We start from the raw sequence: 21,835 nt of genomic DNA, 5'->3' as shown, positions 1-21,835 counted from the left end.
GAAGCCCAGTGAGATGCTATCAGCATCTCACTGGCTGCGACCGCCTCTGCCAGCCGGTGGAGGGGAGGGCCGCAGCGGCTGCGTGACGTTACACTTAGCCACTTCGGGCCAGAATGCGGCAGGTAGCTCTCTGCCAGTGCGCAGGTAGGGAGCTACTCACCAGGTACAAAAGAATCGCGATGCTTCTGTACCTGTGTGTGCGCGTGTGTGTGTGGGGGGGGGGGGGGGGCGTGGGGCCTGACATGCGGGGCGGACTAGCCCTGTGCTGAGCGTCCCCCCGCATGTCAGAGTAAATGATCAAAGATTTGCTAAAAAAAAAATTTAAAATTCTTTATTTTTCATTTTGTAATATAAAACATTTTCCAAATATGTCAACATATATATCCAAGATAGAACGCATACAACAGTCATATGACTTATCAGCTATAGTTATAGACATCAGTAAATGTTTGCAGCAAAAAGAAATCAGCAGATTCATTTATATTATCTTAAACCGTGTAACGTTCAATAGAATTTGCAAAATCTAAAATCAAGAGCAGCCCCATGACGGTATCGCTTAATAACATTGCATTTATATAAGGTATGAGGCATTCGACATTTGGAACAAATAGATAAAGAAGAGGACAAGGGGAAGAAGGGAGAGAGGGGGGAAGAAGAATGGGGAGGGAAGTAAGTGGGCCACACACGTAGAATATATCGAAGCTAGAGCGGAGGCCCTAAGAACCTCCGTCAGCAGTGTATAGTCAGGGTGCATAGTCAGCATAGGTCTTAGTAGTCTTGAATTCAATCCAAGGAAGCCAAGTAGCTATATAGTCTGAGTATTTGTCTAAGGCGGCAGAATAAACATCCTCCATATGCATGTAAAAATCAATGCGTTGGAACCATTCCCATAATGTCGGTGGGTTAGTGGATCTCCAATGCACCGGGACTACAGCTCTTGCTGCGTTGTTTAAGTGTTTAATGAGGGATTTCTTGTAGCGAGAGAGGGGTATATCTGAATGTGATAATAGCCAAAAGTCTGGGCCCAGCGGGACTGGGCCACCCAAAATCTTTGTGGATAGATCCATGATCGTTTTCCAGAATGGGGCAATTGACGGGCAGTCCCACCATATATGGATCAGTGTGCCCGTACCCATACCACATCGCCAACACAGAGGGGAGACCGAGGGGTAAAATTTATGTAGAAGTGACGGGCATCTATACCATCTCGTCAGTAATTTGTATTGCGTTTCCACAACGTCCAGACTAGTGGAGCATTGTGCCATAACCTTGCAGTGTGTGTCCCAGTGGATCTTGATTCCCCGGTGTATTAAGTCTTTATCCCATGTGTCGCAAAAAGAGGGAACAGTAGGAAAGGAGCCCTGTTGAAGAATTTTGTAGATACCGGACACTACGTGTGAGGGGGTTATCCCTTGACTACACATGGATTCAAAGGGAGTAAGAGCTTTATAAAAGTCTATCGCCTCTCGTTGTGAGGTAACAAAATGGTGTACCTGAAGGTAAAACCAATAATCTTTAGCGGGAATATCGCCCACACTCTATTTCAGAGAACGTTTTGATTTTGCCATGTGCAAGCAAGTGACCCACCCTAGTCACACCCGCCCCCTCCCATCTAGAAGCAATCTTATTGGACCCTCCCGGGGGGAACAACGGGTTGTCGAAGATAGGCCTAAGGGTTGTTCGTCTAGACGAAATTCCCATCTTGTAGTGAAGCGTCCGCCATAAAGCTAAAGTAGGCCCCACTGTGGGATGCGATGAGCGGCTAAATCTAGGAAGCCAGGGCACTGTCTGTAGGTTAAGATTGGTAGAAGACGATTCCAGTTCAACCCACTGCTTTCTATGTGGAATGGGACGGGACCAGTCCACCACTCTATGCAGTAACGTGGCATGGTAGTATGCGGAAATCATAGGCAATTGTTGTCCGCCTTGAGATTTCAGTCTAGATCATAGGTTCTCAAACTCGGTCCTCAGGACCCCACACAGTGCATGTTTTGCAGGTAACCCAGCAGGTGCACAGGTGTATTAATTAATTACTGACACATTTTAAAAGGTCTACAGGTAGAGTTAATTATGTCCCTTTTGATTCTGTGAGGAGACCTGCAAAACATGCACCGTGTGGGGTCCTGAGGACCGAGTTTGAGAACCTGTGGTCTAGATAAATGGCTATGCTTGAACCTAGGTTTCCGGCCACCCCATATAAAGTGGCTTATCGCCTTGTGTGCTTCAGCTAAAAATTGAGAGGGAAGTTTCAAAGGAATGGTTTGAAAAAGGTATAGCAACCTGGGAAGAATGTTCATCTTTACTATATTTATACGGCCTAGCCATGAGAACCTCTGTGTGAGCCAGTGCCTCATCTCCTGTCTCAGTTTACGAAGTAGAGGGGTATGATTAATAGCAATCATAGTGGTAAGTGTCGATGGAATCTGAATTCCTAGATATGTAATATGGGATTTTTGCCATGTGAATTGGAACGATTGCGATAAGAGGGATGCCGTGGCAGATGGAAGCGTGATATTCATTGCCATGGATTTCGAATAATGGATTTTAAAATTCGACATATCTCCGAACCGTGCAAATTCCTTCACAAGGTTGGGTAGAGAAATCAGAGGATTCGTTATGACCGCTAATAAGTCATCAGCAAAGAGGGCCAGGCGATGGTCAGCTTTACCTACCCGCAGTCCCGCAATGTCAGGGTTGCGTCTAATCGCACGTGCCAGGGCCTCCATGCATAAAACAAAGATTAAGGGTGACAGCGGACAACCCTGGCGTGTGCCGTTAGAGATTGAAATGGATTCGGAAAGGACGCCATTCACCCTGACCCGCGCAGACGGGGCCCTATATAATGAGAGAATCTTTTGTAGAAAAACATCCCCCAGACCCAATCGCCGAAGCACTGCCTCCATAAAATCCCAATCCACCCGATCAAAGGCCTTTTCTGCGTCTGTGGAAAGGAGCATGAGAGGCGTATCAGTCATCTGCGCGTGTGCTATCAGATCAATGACTCTAATAGTATTATCTCTGGCCTCTCTGCCCATAACAAAGCCGACTTGATCAGGGTGGATTATATCTGTTAGCAGTGGCTTAAGGCGATTAGCCATGAGCTTTGCAAATAACTTAACATCTACATTTAACAACGATATCGGCCTATAGCTAGAAGGGAGCGTCGGGTCTTTAGAGTCTTTTGGAATGACAGTAATATGGGCGCCTAAGGACTGGCTCGAAAAAGGAGCCATTGATGATATGGCATTGCAGGCCTGTAGGAGAAGGGGGCTGAGTTTATCCTGAAAGGCCTTATAATATGTGACTGGGAAACCATCCGGTCCCGGGCTTTTACCATTGGGAGACGCTTTTAGGGCAACCATCAGTTCTTCCTCAGTAAAGGGGTCATCTAGTGCCCGAGTAATGTCTGATGGAAGGGTCGGGAAAGAGATCTCATCCAAAAATTCTTGTATTTTATGTTTGTGGTCAGCGCGTGCGGTTGTCGTCTGCTTAGAGGTCAGGTTGTATAAGGCTAAATTTAGCACGTCTACGATCAACTCGTAATTATTCGCTCTTTCCGGGAATCGAACCCGGGACCATTAGCATGGGGCGCGGTACTCGTAACCGCTAGTCCTTGACACCTGGTGATAGAGACGCAACTCGTGTAAATAGAAGCAGTGATGCCTTTCAATTGGTTTTGCTTATGCTGTATTGTCTACGGGACTTGGACGCTCACATAACCCTAATGCCAATGGATCATTGCTTTAACATGGAAGTTTGTGTCTGTATACACTATTTTTATTTATCAGATTTTTTTTGGTCCAGACAGAATATTTTTTACAGCGTCCCTATATTTACAGTACGCTATACACTTCAAGTTCCTGATTGACTCTCTGACTGACCGCTGGTCTGTGTGTATAAATTGACAATTGTCACTGGCCATTTCCCAGAGCTTGCTAAGAGTACAGTATTACAGTACAGTACTGTATATCCATCCGTTGCTATTCGCTCTACAGTTTTGCATTAGTGAAGCATTAGCTACCCAGTGGTGAAGATGTGTATTGCATGCTGTGTATATTGCTGCACCTCAACGAGCCTCTCTGTGCAATACCAAAACAACCTGAGCTATAGCTAAGGTGCAACAAATACTCTGTTTAGGCGGAGAAACTGCAACGATGAGGGAGGCGCCATCTGTACAGTATTGTATGTATATATAAGTTAGCATCTGCCTACACCTGGAGAAGTGATACAGAGGAGTAGTGCAGTGAAGACGTATTCCCGTAATTTTGTGACGTCAGTGGAAGAGGAAGTATTTGCAGATGCATCTTTTAGGAGAGGTCTCCTTTGCAGATGCTGAAATGCATCGCGATAACAATAAGGATCAGCAACCTGGTGCAAATGCTACAGAGTTGGTGCAAACTGCAACTGAACGTATACACATAAATAAGATCTATTTTGTGTGCATCTTTTCTTATGAATATTAAGGAAAATGCGTTCAGCTCTTGCTTTACGTCCCCTTAGCTCAGTGTCTGCTTGTGAAGATGCACGTATTGATGGTGACCACACAGAAGTAGCAGAAATACACCAGTACAAAACCAGGCAGCCAGAATGCGTATTTGGGGATTGCGTGCCTTCATCTGCTACATGGTTGAGGTCACAATTGTGTACAGCCTGCATGTTCCTGATCCATACATATATGTGCTCTGGGAGAGTCTCCCCTCACCTCCCTGGGCTAACAGACACCCCTAAACTGAAGGAAGAAATTATACAATGAAAGGTCTGGGTGCAACGGTTTTTAAGCCCAGTGTTATAAAAATGTAATTGATTTTGTTCCACAAATCTGTATAACGAGACACTCCAATTTAGCCCTACCTACTGTCCCAAGCAATATTTTAATGAACCTGAAGTACAGTATACAAAGATTCTACAATTTGCACAAATAATGTGTGATATTGGTACTGTACCCTGGTTTGAGACTTGTTACAGGGATTGTGTGGTCTACACTCACTAAAGTAATTCCACGTCAAGGGCTAAATGTATCAAGCTGCCATAATTTTTAAATCGACAATTTATGTAGATATATATTTTGCCATCAAACAAGCGTTACTAAATTCAGTGTTTTCACTAATAATAAAAAACAATTGCAGTTGGATACATTTACCCCTATATGGGGCTTTAGACAAGTGAAATACATTCTTTGAAATCTCTACAAGTACCAAACACACCTTCTCTCATCTCCCCCACTGTCTCTTTAGTAAATAACCTTTAGATCAAGCATTTCAAGGCAACCTGTATATTCCAGGATTTCACAGGAGCAGGATCACATTTACACTTTGCTAATGTGCGGAAGACTTTCTCCTTCTTTAAAAGATGTATCACTTGAAGCAACGACAGCCACAGGGTAAATTTACTTTCAGGGGTCACATGGGCCGGTATGAGGGCAAAATGAGCAATACACACGGTCAAGTCACACTATTATGACCACCACCTACATGTGACGTCGGCAGTGTGTAGCCCATGAAGTATGTCACGTGTCATGCGCTGGCTTGGTGGGTATATAAGGTGTGTGCTGGCTTGGTGGGTATATAAGGTGTGTGCTGGCTTGGTGGGTATATAAGGTGTGCGCTGGCTTGGTGGGTATATAAGGTGTGCGCTGGCTTGGTGGGTATATAAGGTGTGCGCTGGCTTGGTGGGTATATAAGGTGTGCGCTGGCTTGGTGGGTATATAAGGTGTGCGATAGGCCGTCTGCACACATATCACTCGTTGCTGTCATAGGTAAAAGGGGCGATTTATCCGAGTGGCCAAAAGGGGTGATTTTGGCTTTCAGGCCAGGGGTGACAGTATTTATGACACAGCGCAGTTTGTGACCTGTGCGCGTGCTGCTGTGGTGAAGGTGTATCGTGACTGCACAAATGGCACCACTGTGAATAACCGACGTGGAAACTGCGGAGCACCACGTGCCATTGATGCGAGAGGTGAACGTCGGCTACGAAGGTGCAGGAGGGCCGGCCGACACGCTACAGTGGAGCAGCTCACCATCACGATGACCCTGGGGGCTACCGGACATGTGTCTAACATGACAGCTCAGCCGTCTAGCTGCTGTCCGTGCTGCACACGGCGGTTACTCTGGTTATTAGCTGTGGTCATAACAATGCGTCTCCACCGTGTATTTATAGAATGAAGAAGGGAAAATAACAGCCGGAGACGTGAAAAGCCATAATAGCTGTGCATAGTGTTTATGTATAAGACCTCTTGAATATACACTGGGGGCCTAACATATAAATGTGGATCTCTGCCCATATAAAGAACTGCGTGCATTTATGTGGCCCCACCAGCCTCTAGCAATACATACGAGTTAATAGCGGTTCTCACCATCCAAACGCATTTGCGCCAGTCTTATACCTGCTGCGAGAGAACCATTGGAACGTCTGCATGTCAGCGGCACGCCCTCAGAACACAGTCTACGCGCGGATGGAAAGCTACACCAACTCTGCTGCAAGTGTCGGTGCGACAGAGTGCATGCAATTCTGGCTTACTCATAGCTGCGTATGCTCTGCATCTGCAAATGAGAAAAGTCTCAAGACCCATCTGCACAACAGAGTCTCGTATGACGCCGACTCAAGCCTAGCAGAACAGTGAGACTCCTCAGTGGGTTGCGCCACTACGTATACAGTATCTGCACAGCTGGCCTGATTACGCGTCAGCATTTTAAACTCCAGTGTAATTCTGTCACACATACTGGAAGGAGCAGCGTTTAAGGAAATCGCATCAGACACATTGTCCTGCAGGACACACAATCTGTTGTTCTGCATCTTTCCATGTCACTGCTCGCACTCTCTGTAAAACTTGTCACGTTTTATTTACTTTTTAGTTGTGATCTTCTATTTGAGTATACGCCAAGCCCATCTATATATGGGGAAGGGAAGGGAGGGGGGGGCGCGCTACTTTGACTTTCCATACATTGTAGAATAATTAAAGGCGACAGGCCTGTTCTGTATGCATTTCTATAGGATAAACCAAAAAGACAGGCTGACACGCAGACTACTGCTGATTTGCAGAAGAAAAAGAAAAAAAGAAAAGAAAGTGAAATTTCACATATAAGCAGCTGCACACTCCTGCGATACTGAAGAGACTATTCTTGAAACGTGCATCCACTTCTATATCTGCATAAAGGACAAAGCAGGAAGATTGGCTTTAAAATATTTTTATTGACATAAGTATTTTATGAAATTAAAAGTAAAAAAAAAAAAAAAAAAAAAAAAAGGAAAAGAGGAAACATCCAGCAGAAAAGATTGCAAACTTCAGAAGCTCACATAGGAGTATTTTGGCCGATAGTGAACAGAGATGAAAGAGGAGCGGAGACGACTAGCCGCCGGTATTTACTCTTATGACAAACAAATTCTTTGTAGTAAGGACAAATAATCGCTCGTTGGAGGCTTGAAAGCCTAGGATGGGATCGCTGCTCTCTAGACTCGCTACTTGCTGCTTAGCGACCTGCCCCACGTGTCTCCCCTCTTTCCTGTTGTACAATACAGTGGATATCGGAGTGGGTTGGCGGTAGATGAATATCCTGCGCACACACTCGCAAAGAGCCGCGTAAGAAAAATCAGGAGCGCATGTGAAAAACTTCTTGTCTTGCTTGGATGCCTGGACGTAGCCTGGAACGTGAAGAGACAACGATACCAAATTAAGGTCCAGGCACAGAATACAGAATATAAACATCTACTGCTCCGGTTGCAGGACGGCTGCAGCTCCAGCCACATACGCACAGGAGGTAAAATAAAAAAACAAAGATGCTGAAACACTAATGAAACTTAAAAAAAAAAAATTATAATAAGAAAATAAATAAACATTACAGAAAGCAAATAAAATAATATAAAATTAGGTAAAACAGGAATAAGAGCCGATATCAATGTTTAAAAAAAACAACTTTACAAAGATGTTCAGGAACAAAGATCTTTCTAGAACATACAAACCTGCATCTTTACACACATGTATGTATGTATGTATGTATGTATGTATGTCATACTTGCCTACATTGTATTTCTCCTCTCCGGGAGAAGCCCGGAGAGAAGACCCTGCAGGAGTATTCGGGGGGCGGGGCCGGACTGTGACATCACTAAGCCCTGCATCGGAAAATGCAGCGATTCGCGGGTCCGCGGGAAGGGGGCGGGGCTAAAATGACGCGATTTGCGTCATTTTAACCCCTTCTCCACCCGACGGACCCGCGAATACGGGAGATTTTCTCTCCATCCTGCTCGCATCACTGGGGTGCGAGCAGGATGCGGGAGACCTGCCCACTCTTCCGGGGGTGAGGGGGGCTACCCCAAAAAGCGGGAGCCTCCCGCAGCTTCCGGGAGAGTAGGTAAGTATGATGTATGTATGTATGTATGTATGTATGTATGTATGTATGTATGTATGTCCAGAAACTGCAAGCACACACTTCAGTGTATTTGTAAGAGCAAAAAAGAAAATTGTCCAGAGAATGTTATCTCATTAATGCAATAATCTGTATTCATAACAATCTTTATAAGTACAGTACAATTTAACCTGGAAAGACAATTTAAACAATCAAGGTCAGTAAAGGGTGAAGCTAGAGGGGGAGGTCCTCTAGTACTACCAGCCTTCCATTATAAATACCTAGCAGAAAACCCCTCAAAAAAAGACTGGTACCAATGGAGCCCTGCTCATCTATCCCTTTAATAGGATTAACTGAGACTGGGCTGTCGGATTTAATCCCCTGCTGTAATGACTTAATCCCCTGCTGTATTGTTCTCTCTGTATTGTATTGCAGCTGAGAACAATAGATGAAAGGTTTATGTTAATAAGCCTTGGTGCACCTAGGTGCAGCAGAGAAGGCTAGATGAGCAAGGCTCCGTCTGTACATTATACCCTGTAAATAGGAGTATGCAAGGAATATTTTCTTCTCTTTATCAGTTGTGGAACTATAAGTCCCGGCAAGAGATATGTATGGGATTTGTAGTTCCATAGCAGCAGCTGGTTGTTTGAACAAACAAGCATATTTGAAAATACCTCTGGTTGGCTAGTGAGCCCCGGTCACATAAATCTCGTGATCTGCAGAGGAACCGCGCTTTGCACCGCGCAGCAGGAGATTGCAGGGGTCTGTGGAGGTTGTGTGTCCTGGGAACAGAGGTCCATTCACCCAAGGAATGGAGGTGGGAGATGTCTGGAAGATGGAGAGGAATGCACCCAAGGAACGGAGGTGGGAGATGTCCGGAAGATGGAGAGGAATGCACCCAAGGAACGGAGGTGGGAGATGTCCGGAAGATGGAGAGGAATGCACCCAAGGAACGGAGGTGGGAGATGTCTGGAAGATGGAGAGGAATGCACCCAAGGAACGGAGGTGGGAGATGTCCGGAGATGGAGAGGAATGCACCCAAGGAACGGAGGTGGGAGATGTCCTGAAGATGGAGAGGAATGCACCCAAGGAACGGAGGTGGGAGATGTCTGGAAGATGGAGAGGAATGCACGCAAGGAACGGAGGTGGGAGATGTCCGGAGATGGAGAGGAATGCACCCAAGGAACGGAGGTGGGAGATGTCCGGAGATGGAGAGGGATGCACCCAAGGAACGGAGGTGGGAGATGTCCTGAAGATGGAGAGGAATGCACCCAAGGAACGGAGGTGGGAGATGTCTGGAAGATGGAGAGGAATGCACGCAAGGAACGGAGGTGGGAGATGTTCGGAGATGGAGAGGAATGCACCCAAGGAACGGAGGTGGGAGATGTCTGGAAGATGGAGAGGAAAGTCCCGGCAAGAGAAATGTATGGGATTTGTAGTTTCATAGCAGCAGCTGGTTGTTTGAACAAACAAGCATATTTGAAAATACCTCTGGTTGGCTAGTGAGCCCCGGTCACATAAATCTCGTGCAGAGGAACCGCGCTTTGCACCGCGCAGCAGGAGATTGCAGGGGTCTATGGAGGTTGTGTGTCCTGGGAACAGAGGTCCATTCACCCAAGGAACGGAGGTGGGAGATGTCTGGAAGATGGAGAGGAATGCACCCAAGGAACGGAGGTGGGAGATGTCCGGAAGATGGAGAGGAATGCACCCAAGGAACGGAGGTGGGAGATGTCTGGAAGATGGAGAGGAATGCACCCAAGGAACGGAGGTGGGAGAATTCCGGAGATGGAGAGGAATGCACCCAAGGAACGGAGGTGGGGGATGTCCTGAAGATGGAGAGGAATGCACCCAAGGAACGGAGGTGGGAGATGTCTGGAAGATGGAGAGGAATGCACGCAAGGAACGGAGGTGGGAGATGTCCGGAGATGGAGAGGAATGCACCCAAGGAACGGAGGTGGGAGATGTCCGGAAGATGGAGAGGAATGCACCCAAGGAACGGAGGGGGCAGCCAGCATGTGCCGGCATGAGGAATTGGCTGCAAGATGGAGAGGTACAGTATACGCCCAGTGGACGGAAATGGCAGCCGGCAAGTCACAGTGAGTGGCTGGAGGGTGTAGAGGTTTGCACCGGGTGTCAGAGGTCATAGGTCCTGATGAGTGGCCAGGATAGCAGACAACAGCCGGGGGTGACAGTCACAACATTATGCGGACACTGGCCTTTGCTCCGTTGGGGTAAAAGTTCCCCCTACACTAGAAGGTTTAATTGGGAAAAATTAAACTTGTTTGATTTTCCCAACTGGTTTTTGCCATTTTCGGCATGTGAGAATAAATGAAAGATCATCATTTGTTCCTAGGTACTGGGTATGTGTGACCGGCAGTCAGGAGAGGCTATTAAATGGCCGGTGGGGGGGGGGGGGGGGGGGGGGGAGGGGGAGGGAGTGCAATGAAGCCCCTTGCAGGCTCGCCACAGGTTTTATTTCCACTCTATGGGTGCCATGGACGGCATCCGGTCTCTAGGTCGATAAGACTTAGGTTCTTTTTTTCTTGGTCAACAGTAACTAGGACGACAGGGTCTATAGGTCGACATGTTCTAGGGCGACAGGTCAAAACGATTTTTTTTTTTAATTTTTTTTTTTTTTTTTACTTTTTCATATTTTACGATCCACGTGGACTACGATTGGGAGTAGTAACCTGTGCCGAGCACAGCGGAGCGAGGCACCTTGCCCGAAGCATAGCGAGCCATGCAAGGAGACACGGAGCTCTAATTAGGGTTCCCGGTCACTGTACGGCGAAAACGACACCAAAAAAGATTAAAAAACTCATGTCGACCTAGACCATGTCGACCTAGAGACCCAGTCGGCCTAGTTACTGTCGATCAATAGTGGTCGACCTAGACAATGTCGACCTAAGTATGGTCAACCTTCAATACCACACCCGTCGTGGACAATAGTCCATGTTGGTCGACATGACGACCAGCGGGATAATCAGGGGTCGGGATCCCGGCGTCTGTATGGTTTCCTGACCGCCGGTCGCATAACCGCATCCCGCTCCTACACACTGCCGATTATCATTCCAACCGGCCACCTAGGCGGCTGTTGGGAAGGATAGCGTTGTGGTGTATGGCCAGCTTTACTTCCTGTACATGTGACAGATTTGGGTGGCATAAGTAGGTTTCCAACCAAATGAAGCAGCCAAAGATTCCTATGTGACAACTCAGATAAGGAAGATACAGTGAAGAGATTGCTTCAGGGTATTCACAAATATTACATGTACTGTACTGCATTAGCATTAAACGACGGAACATGATGTACAGTGGGTGGTAAAGGACCCCAGTATACACCATTTAAGCATAATTTCTCAGCTGTCTACTCTAACGCCACAAAATGACGTGACCTCTGGCTGCCGGGCTGGAAAGATGTATTATCTTCTAACAGGTCATTAAACCGACATTAATATGAGTTTTCCTTCTCGTCAACGCAAAATAAACAGTAATAGGTGAGATTCTGTTGCCGTGGAAACAGGATTTCATCTTGCAAGCGATGCAATTGCCATGCCTCCTGACAACGGTCTGTAGTACATCCCGGCCAACGCGTAAGCCGAGCGTGTGTCACAAGAGATATAAGCTTTGGCGCACAAGTCCACTCACTGGCGTTACGACACCAATTTAATTTTCACACCCTCCGAAACACTTTCTTCCAATTTGCAGACATGAGGCATTCAATGTAGACGAGGCATCGGGTTATATGTAGGTTCACAGCAAGAGGTGGAATCCCTGCTGTTATCTTCTGATGCCAGGAAGCAACGAGGAACCACCTTAATGATCACGTATTTGGACAAATAGCACTTTCACAAATTTGGTTTAAGGAGAATGAAAAGGTGTATATTGACTAATACCGTATCGACAAGTTCTTTTTCTTTTCTTTTTTGTTTAAAAAAAAAAAAAGTTTCCAACCCAAAAAATTTAACAGAACTTTAAAAAGTGTAAAAACAAAAAAATGGAAAAAAAACAAAAAACCCTGCAAAAGTGAAGACATAGCATGTAAAAACAACTCATAAATAAATAACTAAAAGGACTGTAAACTACAATATTCAAACCGGTGTGTCACAAAAATGTAAATGTAACAGGAGAGACGATTCATCTGCGAAACGAGGGAAAATGTGAATTGACTCTTTAAATGCTCCCAATATGTGTTCATAGCCTAGTGTTACAGGTGCAGGGATGGTACAAGGGTATCCTGATGACAGATCTACAGTGCCTTGGCAGACAGTCAATACGTCGACACCATATAGTGGACATGGTCGATAGGTTCAAAAGGTCGACACAAATGGTCAACCTCAACATTTGCTTGATTTGCTATCCACGTGGACATCTATTGGGGTACACGTTAGTATTGATGGTGTTCACATGGAATATAAAAGATGTGGCATAAAAAAGTTGTGTCGACAATTATCACGTCAACCTTTTCACCCTTTCAACTTTTTTTTACCTGTCGAAAGTATGTTGTTGACCTATTGACTGTCTATCTAGACACTGTAGATCTATTACACCACATATGGCGCATGAACGGGACCAGTGACAATGCCACAATCAGATTTATACAGTACCTGACATATCTGATTTAAGGTGCATACACACTTGCCGAGAAAATGAGCGACATCGCTTATTTTCCCCTTCCTGAGCGACGTCGCTCATTTCTCCCCTTCCTGAGCGACGTCCCTCATTTTCACCTTTCCTGAGCGACGTCCCTCATTTTCACCCTTCGTTCCTGACATCGCTCATTTTCCCCCTTCCTGAGCGACGTCGCTCATTTTCATCCTTCCTGAGCGACATCGCTAATTTTCCCCCTTCCTGAGCGACGTCCCTCATTTTCCCCCTTCCTGAGCGACGTCCCTCATTTTCCCCCTTCCTGAGCGACGTCCCTCATTTTCCCCCTTCCTGAGCGACGTCCCTCATTTTCACCCTTCCTTCCTGACATCGCTCATTTTCCTCCTTCCTGAGCGACGTCGCTCATTTTCACCCTTCCTTCCTGACGTCGCTCATTTTCCCCTTCCTTAGTGACGTCACTCATTTTCACCCTTCCTGAGCGACGTCACTCATTTTCACCCTTCCTGAGCGACGTCACTCATTTTCACCCTTCCTGAGCGACGTCACTCATTTTCACCCTTCCTGAGCGACGTCACTCATTTTCACCCTTCCTGAGCGACGTCCCTCATTTTCATCCTTCCTGAGCGACGTCGCTCATTTTCCCCCTTCCTGAGCGACGTCGCTCATTTTCCCCCTTCCTGAGCGACGTCACTCATTTTCCCCTTCCTGAGTGACGTCGCTCATTTTCACCCTTCCTGAGCGACGTCGCTCATTTCTCCCCTTCCTGAGCGACGTCCCTCATTTTCATCCTTCCTGAGCGACGTCGCTCATTTTCCCCCTTCCTGAGTGACGTCCCTCATTTTCCCCCTTCCTGAGCGACGTCCCTCATTTTCCCCCTTCCTGAGTGACGTCCCTCATTTTCCCCCTTCCTGAGTGACGTCGCTCATTTTCACCCTTCCTGAGCGACGTTTCTCATTTTCACCCTTCCTTCCTGACATCGCTCATTTTCCCCCTTCCTGAGCGATGGCGATCATTTTCTCCCTTCCTGACGTCGCTCATTTTCACCCTTCCTTCCTGACATCGCTCATTTTCACCCTTCCTGACGTCGCTCATTTTCATCCTTCCTTCCTGACATCGCTAGTTTTCACTCTTCCTGACGTCGCTCATTTTCACCCTTCCTTCCTGACATCACTCATTTTCACCCTTCCTGACGTCGCTCATTTTCATCCTTCCTTCCTGACATCGCTCATTTTCACCCTTCCTGACGTCGCTCATTTTCACCCTTCCTGACGTCGCTCATTTTCATCCTTCCTTCCTGACATCGCTCATTTTTACCCTTCCTGACGTCGCTCATTTTCACCCTTCCTGACGTCGCTCATTTTCACCCTTCCTGACGTCGCTCATTTTCATCCTTCCTTCCTGACATCGCTCATTTTCACCCTTCCTGACGTCGCTCATTTTCACCCTTCCTGACATCGCTAGTTTTCATCCTTCCTGATGTCACTCATCTTCACCCTTCCTGACGTCGCTCATTTTCATCCTTCCTTCCTGACATCGCTCATTTTCACCCTTCCTGACGTCACTCATCTTCACCCTTCCTGACGTCACTCATCTTCACCCTTCCTGAGCGACGTCCCTCATTTTCACCCTTCCTGAGCGACGTCCCTCATTTTCACCCTTCCTGAGCGACGCCTCTCCTGTTCACCCTTCCTGAGCGACGCCTCTCATTTTCACCCTTCCTTCCTGACATCGCTCATTTTCCCCCTTCCTGAGCGACGGCGCTCATTTTCCCCCTACCTGAGTGACATCACTCATTTTCACCCTTCCTGACGTCGCTCATTTTCACCCTTCCTTCCTGACATCGCTCATTTTCCCCCTTCCTGACGTCGCTCATTTTCATCCTTCCTTCCTGACATCGCTCATTTTCCCCCTTCCTGAGCGACGGCGCTCATTTTCCCCCTTCCTGAGTGACATCACTCATTTTCACCCTTCCTGACGTCGCTCATTTTCACCCTTCCTTCCTGACATCGCTCATTTTCCCCCTTCCTGACGTCGCTCATTTTCATCCTTCCTTCCTGACATCGCTCATTTTCCCCCTTCCTGAGCGACGGCGCTCATTTTCCCCCTTCCTGAGTGACATCACTCATTTTCACCCTTCCTGACGTCGCTCATTTTCACCCTTCCTTCCTGACATCGCTCATTTTCCCCCTTCCTGACGTCGCTCATTTTCATCCTTCCTTCCTGACATCGCTAGTTTTCACCCTTCCTGACGTCACTCATCTTCATCCTTCCTTCCTGACATCACTCATCTTCACCCTTCCTGACGTCGCTCATTTTCATCCTTCCTTCCTGACATCGCTAGTTTTCCCCCTTCCTGACGTCGCTCATTTTCACCCTTCCTTCCTGACATCGCTCATTTTCACCCTTCCTGAGCGACGTCTCTCATTTTCACCCTTCCTGAACGACGTCCCTCATTTTCACCCTTCCTGAGCGACGTCCCTCATTTTCACCCTTCCTGAGCGACGTCCCTCATTTTCACCCTTCCTGAGCGACGTCCCTCTTTTTCACCTTTCCTGAGCGACGCCCTCATTTTCATCCTTCCTGAGCGACGCCCTCATTTTCATCCTTCCTGAGCGACGCCCTCATTTTCATCCTTCCTGAGCGACGTCCCTCATTTTCACCCTTCCTGAGCGACATCGCTCATTTTCCCCCTTCCTGAGCGACGTCCCTCATTTTCACCCTTCCTGACATCGCTCATTTTCCCCCTTCCTGAGCGACAGCGCTCATTTTCCCCCTTCCTGAGTGACATTGCTCGCTTTCACCATTCCTGAGCGACGGCGCTCATTTTCCCCCTTCCTGAGCGACGTCCCTCATTTTCCCCCTTCCTGACATCGCTCATTTTCCCCCTTCCTGAGTGACGTCCCTCATTTTTCCCCTTCCTGAGCGACGTCCCTCATTTTCAACCTTCCTGACATCGCTCATTTTCCCCCTTCCTGAGCGACGTCCCTCATTTTCACCCTTCCTGACATCGCTCATTTTCCCCCTTCCTGAGCGACATCTCTCATTTTCCCCCTTCCTGACAGCGCTCATTTTCCCCCTTCCTGAGCGACGGCGCTCATTTTCCCCCTTCCTGAGCGACGGCGCTCATTTTCCCCCTTCCTGAGCGACGGCGCTCATTTTCCCCCTTCCTGAGTGACATCACTCATTTTCACCCTTCCTGACGTCGCTCATTTTCACCCTTCCTGACGTCGCTCATTTTCATCCTTCCTTCCTGACATCGCTCATTTTCACCCTTCCTGATGTCGCTCATTTTCACCCTTCCTGACGTCGCTCATTTTCACCCTTCCTGACGTCGCTCATTTTCACCCTTCCTGACGTCGCTCATTTTCATCCTTCCTGAGAGACGTCGCTCATTTTCTCTGCAAGTGTGTATGCCGCCGCCGACCAGCGATGCGTGGCCCTGCGGGACGTTAACAACTCTCGCTTATTGGCCGTGCAGGCAGCCCAATAACTGCCTGCACGGCCCGGACGCTGCGTGACGCCACTGAGAGCGATATGGTCGTCCTATTGCTCAGTGTATCGGCCCGGGAGGGGGAAACATTAGGCGATGGCACTCAGAGCATGTCGCCTAGTGTGTACCCACCTTTAGACTATCGTTACATCCTAAACATTCATAATGTGTCTGTTCCTCACACTGTGGGGCTTATACTGAGTTTAGGGAAGAAAAAAAAAGTAGCTTTGCACCTGGGTAAACCCATACTGCACTGTGGGGGGGGGGGGCAGAAAGTGTGAAGAGCTAGTTGGATTAGGGAGGGATGCGTCCAAACTCCAATCTAAATTGCAGTGTAACACAGCTGTCCAGCCTGAGGGCTACAGGCAGCAGCAGCCAGTCGTTACAAACCACGCTGCATGGCAGGGTAGATACATACTGTACATGTATTACATGCAGACATAATAAATGTACAGTATGTATTTACCCTGCCATGCAGCGTGGTTTGTTCCAGGATTATTTGACCTTTGCTCCCACCTCAGGCCCTGCCACCTCAGCCATTGACCTTTGGTCCCACCTCAGCCCATTACACTCCCACCGCACAGACATGACGGTACAGTGGCTTCACACAAACGCTGACTGCTTACCTAGAGCATTGAAAGTGGCGGCGTGCTCACACAAGTCATCCCCTTCAGCTGCGATCGGCTGCCACAGGAGCGCGTCCACGTCATGTCTCAGCGAAAAACACGGCATCATTGTCGGTGTGGCCACCAGGGAAAACAGGTATTGGTTGCTTCCAAGATTCACCTAAATACAGAAAAATCACCGCTTACTGTACACGTCACACAATATCACAGCACAGCCTCGGGCGACGCAACCATAGAGGTCACATGCGGGCAACAGGAGCAGCAAAAGCCTAACACATAGAGGTCACACGCGGACAACAGGAGCAGCAAAAGCCAAGCACATAGAGGTCACACGCGGACAACAGGAGCAGCAAAAGCCAAGCACATAGAGGTCACACGCGGGCAACAGGAGCAGCAAAAGCCTAACACATAGAGGTCACACGCGGACAACAGGAGCAGCAAAAGCCAAGCACATAGAGGTCACATGCGGACAACAGGAGCAGCAAAAGCCAAGCACATAGAGGTCACATGCGGACAACAGGAGCAGCAAAAGCCAAGCACATAGAGGTCACACGCGGACAACAGGAGCAGCAAAAGCCAAGCACATAGAGGTCACACGCGGGCAACAGGAGCAGCAAAAGCCAAGCACATAGAGGTCACACGCGGGCAACAGGAGCAGCAAAAGCCAAGCACATAGAGGTCACACGCGGACAACAGGAGCAGCAAAAGCCAAGCACATAGAGGTCACACGCGGGCAACAGGAGCAGCAAAAGCCAAGCACATAGAGGTCACACGCGGGCAACAGGAGCAGCAAAAGCCAAGCACATAGAGGTCACACGCGGGCAACAGGAGCAGCAAAAGCCAAGCACATAGAGGTCACACGCGGGCAACAGGAGCAGCAAAAGCCAAGCACATAGAGATCACACGCGGACAACAGGAGCAGCAAAAGCCAAGCACATAGAGGTCACACGCGGGCAACAGGAGCAGCAAAAGCCAAGCACATAGAGATCACACGCGGACAACAGGAGCAGCAAAAGCCAAGCACATAGAGATCACACGCGGGCAACAGGAGCAGCAAAAGCCAAGCACATAGAGGTCACACGCGGGCAACAGGAGCAGCAAAAGCCAAGCACATAGAGGTCACACGTGGACAACAGGAGCAGCAAAAGCCAAGCACATAGAGATCACACGCGGACAACGGGAGCAGCAAAAGCCAAGCACATAGAGATCACACGCGGACAACAGGAGCAGCAAAAGCCAAGCACATAGAGATCACACGCGGACAACAGGAGCAGCAAAAGCCAAGCACATAGAGATCACAAGCGGACAACAGGAGCAGCAAAAGCCAAGCACATAGAGATCACAAGCGGACAACAGGAGCAGCAAAAGCCAAGCACATAGAGGACACACGCGGACAACAGGAGCAGCAAAAGCCAAGCACATAGAGGACACACGCGGACAACAGGAGCAGCAAAAGCCAAGCACATAGAGGTCACACGCGGACAACAGGAGCAGCAAAAGCCAAGCACATAGAGGACACACGCGGACAACAGGAGCAGCAAAAGCCAAGCACATAGAGGACACACGCGGACAACAGGAGCAGCAAAAGCCAAGCACATAGAGGTCACACGCGGGCAACAGGAGCAGCAAAAGCCAAGCACATAGAGGTCACACGCGGGCAACAGGAGCAGCAAAAGCCAAGCATATAGAGATCACACGCGGACAACAGGAGCAGCAAAAGCCAAGCACATAGAGATCACACGCGGACAACAGGAGCAGCAAAAGCCAAGCACATAGAGATCACACGCGGACAACAGGAGCAGCAAAAGCCAAGCACATAGAGGACACACGCGGACAACAGGAGCAGCAAAAGCCAAGCATATAGAGGACACACGCGGACAACAGGAGCAGCAAAAGCCAAGCACATAGAGGTCACACGCAGGCAACAGGAGCAGCAAAAGCCAAGCACAGAGGTCACACGCGGACAACAGGAGCAGCAAAAGCCAAGCACATAGAGGTCACACGCGGACAACAGGAGCAGCAAAAGCCAAGAACATAGAGGTCACACGCGGACAACAGGAGCAGCAAAAGCCAAGCACAGAGGTCACACGCGGGCAACAGGAGCAGCAAAAGCCAAGCACATAGAGGTCACACGCGGACAACAGGAGCAGCAAAAGCCAAGCACATAGAGGTCACACGCGGGCAACAGGAGCAGCAAAAGCCAAGAACAAAGAGGTCACACGCGGGCAACAGGAGCAGTAAAAGCCAAGCACATAGAGGTCACACGCGGACAACAGGAGCAGCAAAAGCCAAGCACAAAGAGGTCACACGCGGGCAACAGGAGCAGCAAAAGCCAAGCAGTAATGGTGGAAATATTGGGCTCAGGGTTACAGGGGCGAATTGTAGGCCCATGGTATGGAAACATATAAACAACGTATCTGGAGGTCTTAGAGGAGAAAGAGGACGGAGAACAATGATAGAGGGCTGTTTGTTACGTTAAGGCAAAGTAATGAGAACAATATACTTGGAAAAAGGAAGATAAAATACATGATAGAACTTCAACAACGTAACAGTACAATCAATGTCTATTTTGTCAGCTGCACAGAGCGTCTAATGAGCCTTCAATCTGCGCAGTGTATCCGTCGCATTTTATAATTACATGTTCTGTGGGGTAGCAGTTGATTTATCGACGGGCACAAAATACCGACACTGTCAAAATACATTCATTATGGTGACATGTTCAACACGCCGACAGTCAGAATATCAACATGCGTTCTGAAATTTTTGCCCCAAAACAGACTTGTTCATATTTACTATCCCAGTGGACCTGGAGGGGGAATATAAAAGTGTGCAGAGAGCAGTGAATACACTTAGACGAAGTCCATGTTGACCTATGTCCACATTGACACAAACCCCCTCCACAGAAAACCTCACGCCGGTGTTATGCCTATGTCGGCATAATGAACGTTGGTATTTTGACCATCGGTATTGTGTCCGTTGTTAAATCATACTGAGCTCGTTCTGCGTACTTCCTGTGCCTCGATACATTCTTTGGGGGAGTGTCTGTCCGAAGCTGGATACACACCTGGCCGATCAGACGGCTGACCTGACGACAGGTAAGTGTGTATGCATTGAGATGTGCCTGCCCAGTTGAGATGCCAGTCACCGGTGGTACACACGGCCAGAAGCGCTGATATATCGGCCATGCTTCAGCGCTGACGAGATGTCTGCGTCGTTACCACACATATCGTACACACCCGTCAACTGACTAGCAATATATCAGCCATTTGTCTGAACGGACGATATATCGCTCAGTGTGTCCCAACTTTAGAACCTTTTGTTCTAAAGCTAACCCGGGTCTACAGAGGGATCCCATCCAGGTCTGACGTTAAGAGTCAGCTCATGGACAGTAGTCTTATTAGAGATACTCTACTACTGGAAGCAGCCGATTGTCGCTCTCAGACCCATAAAAACGCTGATCAGACGTAATCTGGGGACGACGAAAAGCATAATGCAGCCTCTAAATCTATCAACGGGCAGACCAGCTGAGGATCATGGGAAATGTAGTACAGCAAACACTAAAATAGGTCTCCCCCTGACTCAGCAAGCAGTCAGTATTTCTAAATAATTATTCCCACTCTCCATTGTAATTGCATTCATCAGCGAGACAAAAGATTATCTTCATGTATTAAAAAAAACAAAACTAAAAGCCCAGCAAATCATTTTTACGTCTTTTATAATGCAAAACATAAGACAAGAGAGATATAATCTGAAGCTGGAAGATAGCGTTATTATATTAAAGTAGTATTTTACAGACTATGTGGCCCTCTAACCTCCGGGACTCAGCCAATGTATACCCCCCCAACAGCCATAGTTCTGTCCCTGGTCACTGCTATGTAGAATACAGGTTCTCATTACTGTATAGAAACCATGCCCAGTGTTTGACAACTATTTATTTCTTCTAAATCAATGTCTGGCAAGAGGGTGTGTTCCGTGTGGGGAACTAGCCTAGGGGGTGGCTGCAGCAAGCTGCTTCTTCTTTGCGTGAGCAAGCGCAGCGTAGACCAGGGGTATACAGCCTGCGGCACTCCAGCAGCTGTGGAACTACACATCCCAGCATGCACTGCCATAGTTTTAGCAAGCCCAAACAGTGTGCGTTTGCATCAGAATTGCCCAGATGTTAAAAATTGTAATCAAACATTACACATTAATCATAAAAAAAGACTGAATATAATAAATAAATAAAAAAATAGTCACTGCTGCTTTCTTTAGTACAAATCACTAATTAACATCAAGTGCCCCACGGATAAGGTATTATGGACAGAAGTGGATGGCAACTGCTGCCAGACTGCTTAATAGGGCGCAGCTCCTGCATATTCATATTTCTGCCAACTGCAAAACGTATTCGTAGTGGCCTTGGCCCTGATACGAGCTGTAGTACCCAAACATCCCTCCCCCCCCCCCCCCCCCCCCCATCGTCATAAGTCTGAAGACACAAACAGGCAGAACTACAGCAAGGTCACATCGATAAATTCTATAGATTCCCGACATTCTGGATCTCTTTCCCTTTACATCCAAGCCATCTATACAGGTAAGTGGTGCACTTACCACTATAAAAGTACTTAAATGTACTTGATTTACAACAAGTTAATTGTTACTATTGTCTGTGGGCCCAATTCTGAGATGGGAATGAACGTAAGAAAGAGCAAGCAACTGTGCACTTTGGCAAAACCAAGTTCCACTGCAGGTGGGGGGAGATCCCACGGCGGCTGCCGGCGCTGCAGACAGAAATCACT

At 47.8% G+C, this 21,835-nt stretch overlaps 1 protein-coding gene across 2 annotated transcripts in view; it reads right to left on the bottom strand.

The window, feature by feature from the left end:
• Positions 1-7,195: 7,195 nt before the first annotated feature.
• The window catches only part of NUDCD1 (NudC domain containing 1), a 350,323-nt gene continuing 335,683 nt past the window's right edge, over positions 7,196-21,835 (bottom strand). For both annotated transcript variants that reach the window (XM_063924501.1, XM_063924502.1), the window contains 2 exons: positions 17,061-17,220; positions 7,196-7,638 (listed from right to left, as the gene is read on the bottom strand). In XM_063924501.1, coding sequence (XP_063780571.1) covers positions 7,346-7,638; positions 17,061-17,220 — 453 coding nt within the window. In that variant the 3' untranslated portion in view covers positions 7,196-7,345. The remainder of the gene's footprint in view (positions 7,639-17,060; positions 17,221-21,835) is intronic.

This window comes from Pseudophryne corroboree, chromosome 5 (genome assembly GCF_028390025.1).
Source record: "Pseudophryne corroboree isolate aPseCor3 chromosome 5, aPseCor3.hap2, whole genome shotgun sequence".
Classification (NCBI taxonomy): domain Eukaryota; kingdom Metazoa; phylum Chordata; class Amphibia; order Anura; family Myobatrachidae; genus Pseudophryne; species Pseudophryne corroboree.
The sequence above is the reverse complement of the archived record's forward strand: the minus strand, read 5'-3'. Positions and strand labels throughout refer to the sequence as shown.